The sequence below is a fragment of the Nicotiana tomentosiformis genome, chromosome 7 (genome assembly GCF_000390325.3).
Source record: "Nicotiana tomentosiformis chromosome 7, ASM39032v3, whole genome shotgun sequence".
In the NCBI taxonomy this organism is placed as follows: Eukaryota; Viridiplantae; Streptophyta; class Magnoliopsida; order Solanales; family Solanaceae; genus Nicotiana; species Nicotiana tomentosiformis.
Genome location: NC_090818.1, coordinates 91,464,271 through 91,470,353, shown reverse-complemented (window position 1 = coordinate 91,470,353; position 6,083 = coordinate 91,464,271). Strand labels below are relative to the sequence as shown.

The window sequence follows — 6,083 nt, the reverse complement described above, 5'->3', positions numbered from 1 at the left end:
GGCTATTATCAAGGTCTCCTCAACAAGGTGTTAGACAAATTGCAAGCATGTAAAGGTAAACTTCTTTCTATAGAAGGTAGGGCTGTATTGATCAAACATGTTCTTCAAAGCATGCCAATTTACCTCCTTTCAGCAGTAAATCCTCATACTTATGTGATTAAAAAATTGCACAAGATATTTGCCCATTTCTTATGGTATAATTCTATTGGTGGCTCGGGCAGACATTGGGCTTCATGGAAGAAATTATGTTTGCCATGTGAGGAAGGGGGAGTAGGATTTAGATCTCTCGATGATGTTTCAAAGGCTTTGTTTTAAAAACTGTGGTGGAACTTTAGAACAAAATCTACTATGTGCAGTTCATTTATGTGTCAAAAGTACTGCAAAAAATACAATTCTATGGTGGTACCTTAGAGGGCTGGATCCCGTATATGGAAGAAAATAATCGAATGCAGGGATTTAGTTGAACACCAAATTGTGTGGCATACAAAAATGGGATCAGTTCTGTTCAAGTTTGAAAACTGGACAGGTTTGGGGCTTTGTATTTCATGACTCCACATGATTTGTTTTGTGATAAAACAGTTCATAATGTGCGTGATTTAATGAAAGATGGATAGTGGGATGAAGCCAAAATTAGATAAATATTGCCAAAAGAATTTTCCAACCACATACTGGAACACTCTAAAGCACCGGTGTTACATGATGTACTCGATAAGCCATTTTGGATGCTAGAAACTAGGGGATATTTTAGTGTAAATCAGCTTGGGAATATGTGAGAAGGAGGCATGAACCATGCAATGCTTATAAGAAGATTTGGGCGAAAGGTTTAGCATTTAAAATAGCTTTATTCATGTGAAAAGTATGGAGAAATAAGCTACCACTAGATGACTTTATCATAAAACTGGGCTACATGATGGCTTCTAGATGTTGGTGTTGTACTAATCCGATGGAAGAAACAATGCAACACTTATTTTTTACATCATATAGTGCTAGAAGAGTGTGGTCATATTTTCTACCAAGTGTAGGAATTAGGATAGAGGAGTTAACATTTCACCAAGCTATAATCAAGTGTTGGACTGCTGATGCTATACCAAAATTAAAGCCTATAATTCAGGCATTGCCAGCCATTTATCAGGTATCTAATACACAAATATGGAGAAGCAGTAATTGTGAGTAGGGTCATTTATCAGGTATCTAATACACTCCAATCACTTGTCAAATTTAAGAAATCTAGCCTACATCTCGTACCACACAAATGGCCAGATTTAGTTACAATTATGGAACACTGTATTCCTAAGTTTAAAATTACTAAGGTGTTATGGGAGTTCCCCACAGCAGACAGGATTAAAGTGAACACTGATGGGGCTTCCAGGGGCAACCTAGGGAGAAGTGCTATTGGTTTTGTTATGAGGAATGAAGAGGGAGATGTGATATATGCTTGTGGTAAAGAAATACCCGAAGGAACTAATACAGAAGCAGAAGCAAAGGCCGTGGTTTAGGCTCTTAGATTTTGTATAGAACATGATCATATCAGTATTGATCTGCACACAGATTGTATGATAGTGAAGAATGCAATGGAAGGAGAGTGGTCTGCCCCTTGGTCTGTGGCAAGAGAAGTGGAAGAGATCAAACAACTAATGTCAAGCTGCAATGTTACAATAAACCATACAGTTACAGAAGGTAACAAACTGGCAGATCATCTTGCTAACTATGCACTAGATATTGGTCCCATTGAGAGCAATTGCTTTGGTCAAATGGATATTCAAGGAAGGAGGATTGTGAATGATGATAAATCTCAATGTCCATAATTAAGAATAAGAACTGCAGGAGGTTAGCAGATGAGGAAGATAAGAGCAGAATGGGGAGGAGGTCTACTGGGAGATACAAACCCGATCGCCATTATCAAACCCTTGAGGAGGAGGCAATGTGGGATAATATTTACACTAACGTTGATTTCTTTTTTGCAGGAAAATCTACTGTAAATATGCATTACTATCTGATACATGCTCAATGGGTGGTATTAGCACCCTATGGTCATTCCCTTGAGGACGTAACAGTAGTAACCAAAAGCAATGACTCGAACTTGGAGATAATTCTTCAAAATGAAAATTCGACAAATGGACAGTGTCAAATTAGACATAAACTACAGGAAACATTTGTTGAATATACAACCTGATAAAATGTTGTATATTTGCGTACTTGACTGGGCTGGTGATGTTTGGCATATTTCGATATGTGTTGATGTTACTTTACCCATGTTTTAACCGCTTTTTGATGCTATTTGATCTTTAAAATGCCCAACATGGTTTAATTATTGGTTTTATCACTAATTGAGTTATGTGGGGTAAATTAGGGTGTATGGAGTGCAAAAATATGAAGAAAAGGTGCTCTAGGTAGAGGAAGAGAGATTGGATGCGTCGCATCCAATCTAGAAAAAGATCAGATTTCGTACACTCTTAGCAGTGAAGTCGGCCCATAGCATCCGCCTTAGCATCCGCACCTGGGCAAAGCTGAGAAGTGGAGGACGAGGTGGATGCGAAGCATCCACCCTAGCATGCGAAGCTGAGAAGTGGAGGACGAGGTGGATGCGACGCATCCATCCTAGCATCAATCCCTGAAGCTGATTTGGATTAGAAATAGGAGAACTTTGGCCCACGACTTTTGTACACAATATATAAGCCAAAAATGCCTCTTTTAGGTCATCGAACATATTGGGAAGGAGAAAAAAAGCCACGACAAAGCTGTGGAGGCCGGAATTCATCAAGTTTCATCTTTCTCCCACCAAACTTAGTAATTTTTATGTTTCTTTGTATGATTTGTTGTTTGGCTACCATGTCTATATGGAGCTAAACTTCACGTTCTAGGGTTGTGGTTCTTTCATGACTATTGTTATTCGGATATTGATTTTGACTTCTTGATTTATCATATTAGTTTATTTATTCAATCTTGCGCTTAATTATTTAATTGCTTGATCACCAATTGAATATTATCTACGAATCTAGAATTGAACTCGAAAGTGGGAATTCTATATTGCATATAGGATTGAGTAGGGCAAGTTCTTGAACTCGGGCATCGGGGAACGGATTCGTGGTTAGGATAGACATATACCTAATTGCCTTGCTTGGTTGATTTACAGGAATTATACATGCGTTCTTGTTGATTCTAACTCCATAGACATATAGGCGTTAGGTTAGCTTGAATAGGCGAGTAAGAACTCGACAGATTCTTATGAGCAATATTAACCCTGTCAACCAATAAGCTAGATAAATTAGTCGGTCAATTCAATTGAAGAATACAATAGGATTGTTAGATAGCCCATAACCCTAGATCGTTTTCATTACATTGATATCATTAAAATCTGCTCTTTCTCTGTTCAAAGTTTATTATTTATATTTTTCTTATTTAATTAGTTTAGAATAAAATATTTTTAGATTTAATTCTTGTTTAGATAATTGGGATAGTCTAATTTAGTTAATAGTTAATCATAAGTCCTCGTGGGTTCGACATCCGACTTTTAGTCACTTTATTACTTGACGACCGCGTATACTTGCGTGAGTGTGTTTGGTCGCAACAAGTTTTTGGCGCCGTTGCCGGGGACTTAGAAATTAGCTACGTGACTAAGTTAAGCTTTTATTAGATATTTGTTTTCAAGTTTTAATTTTCAGTTTGCCTGGTTTGTGTCAACGCAGGGTTTACTCTCGAATGCAGTCCATATTGTGGAGGACCCCACTGGTGGAAAAATTGTCAGAATGTTCCCGGGAGCGAGTTGTGCGCACAATCTCAATCCTTCAAGTGGAATATTTGTAATATGTGTGGTGGTCAAGATAGCCATTGGAATGGTTGTCCTAATTCTTTTCATCCTTCTCAGAGCCCTTATTATGATCTTTCTAACAATGTTTGTGAGTTTGATAGGGGCAATGAAGTGCAGGATATGGAACATGATGCATATATTAGGTATATTATGAGGCAAGTAGCAGAGCAACATGATGAACTCAAAAAAGATATGAAAAGAATGACGGAAACAATCACAAGAATGAAGGCTAATATGGAAGAATTGAATGAAGAGAGTGAGTTTCAAGAAAAGGAAAATTTTGAAAAAGTGGAGATTTTGAGCCAAACATGGCTAGTGGAACAAGCTGAAAAGTTAAAAATATATGAGGCTCAACGTGAGGAAATTACTGATAGGACGAGACACTTTATAGAAGGAAGAGCTGAACCGGGACAGGAGATTGAAAATTTTGGCACTGATATTCACGACTTGGGAGCTAAATTAATTGCAAAGGTTGATGCGTCTAACGCCCAACAAAATAGTTCTGAGTTGTGTAAAGCTGAAAAGGAGCTTATACGCCAAATTGAGGAGCTAAAAGGGGAGAGTAAATCATTCGTCCATACTTGTATTGATGATGTCCATGTCGAGGAAAGCACTCTAGAGTCATGTGAGGAAGTAGATAATATTATATATGAATACTCTAGTGTGTGTATATATGAGGATGTAAAGAGTAATACAATTCTAAAGTTAGGGTATATTGATCCTCATTCCATACATTTTTCAAAATTGTGCTTGGATGATGACATGGAAATCGAGTCATTTGAGCCTTTGGAGGAGCCAATGGATGAGGAACGGGGTGCTTACATTCTTGAATTCGTCGTGCCAGAGAGACAAAATTACATACCTCATCCGAAGGCCAAGAAGTGTAAAACACGATATTGGTTGCTTGGACCAATTAAATGTGTCTCACCGCCTCGGGAGCATAATAGAAAACTGGATGCCATGTTAGGGGCTCAATTCATAAGTTCGAAGTGGAGGCAAAAAGTGGTTCATGTCGTGCCGCTACGTTAAATCAGGCGCTTGTTGGGAGGCAACCCAGCTTTACTGCTTTCTTTTATTTTTGTTTACATTTTATTTTATTTTATTTTTATTATTTTGTAGTATTTATTTTTGTTTTGTAGGATTATGAGCATAGGAAGCAAAGCCATTAGAAGAGTGCAAAAGCGAGCTAGATGGTGAGGACTAAGTGTGGGGTGCCCACACAAAGGACGATGCCTGGGGAAAATCTGAGTGCCTCGTGAGCCGCTATTGCTTCGGCCTTTAGCCTACCAGGGAGTCTCGTTTACCCTCTTATTATTTATAATGTGCATTGAGGACATTGCAAAATTTTAAGTGTGGGGTGAGGAGATCGTTTGGATGAGTTTCTGTGCTATTTTAGCTTAGTTGTAGTACTCATTCTTAAGTGTAGTAGCTTTTGTGAAAAAAAAAAGAAAAAAAGAATTAAAAAAAAAACGAAAAAGTAGAAAAATTGGACTTTTTCCGACGATTGATCTCCTAGACAGTTTTCTTGAGGGATTAAAGTCTAAACAAAAATTCAAAATATGTCTTTTAGCTTTCTTTAGGTAGTAATAATCCCCTGTGATTTTTCTTTGTGCCTCGGTTCTTTTCCATGGGATGTAGTTTGAACCGGGTAGCTTTTTTCTTTCCGAGTAGATTAGGAATTTAGGGAATAAAAGGAGCAAGAATGATGAACCTAGGCGCCCTTGACTTGTTTGATAGTAACATATTTATGCTTTCGCATGTGTAGTATCTTCTGTATGATTTGAATTTATTGATGATGCCTTGTTAAATTGGATAGCATGTTTTGTGGCGCCTATGTCTCGTTTACATGACTTATGTTCACCTTGTGTTTAATACTTAATATCTCGTGGCTCCGTGAATACTTGCATTGCTTGAGAGTCGGAATGTGATCGTCCTTAGTGAGTCATGTGCCATGTGTGGTGAGGTTTTTTGTGTTGTCCATGTATTGTACTTGTGTCTAGAACTTGCCCGGTATGTGAGTTGAAGCGAAATTTTAGGTGATGCTCGGTTTGAAAAATGATTTTAGGATTTCTTTGATCTTTTTGAGCTTATTGCTTATCACAAATAAAATCTATCCCTAGTTAACCCTTTTGAGCCTGTAGACCTTTTATTTGGTACCCACATTACAAGCCTATACCCTTTTTATTCTTAATTGACATTGTTTTGATCCTTTTACCTCTTAAAGCACTTTAATTGTTAGATGAGCGCTAAAAGAAGTAAGAAGGGACTAAGTGTG

The 6,083-nt window shown here is 37.7% G+C and overlaps 1 protein-coding gene across 1 annotated transcript; it reads left to right on the top strand.

Annotated features, from left to right (window-relative positions):
• Positions 1-489: 489 nt before the first annotated feature.
• Positions 490-1,805, top strand: LOC138895994 (uncharacterized). Its single transcript, XM_070180766.1, has 4 exons — positions 490-526; positions 1,023-1,132; positions 1,311-1,440; positions 1,549-1,805. The coding sequence occupies exons 1-4, from the start codon at positions 490-492 to the stop codon at positions 1,803-1,805; spliced, it is 534 nt and encodes a 177-aa protein (XP_070036867.1).
• Positions 1,806-6,083: the final 4,278 nt, after the last annotated feature.

Coding starts and splice junctions, on each gene's coding strand:
- LOC138895994 (XM_070180766.1), top strand. CDS start 490: ATGGGATCAGTTCTGTTCAAGTTTGAAAACTGGACAG. Junction 527..1,022: donor CAAGTTTGAAAACTGGACAG/GTTTGGGGCTTT, acceptor TACCAAGTGTAG/GAATTAGGATAGAGGAGTTA. Junction 1,441..1,548: donor AGATGTGATATATGCTTGTG/GTAAAGAAATAC, acceptor ATCTGCACACAG/ATTGTATGATAGTGAAGAAT.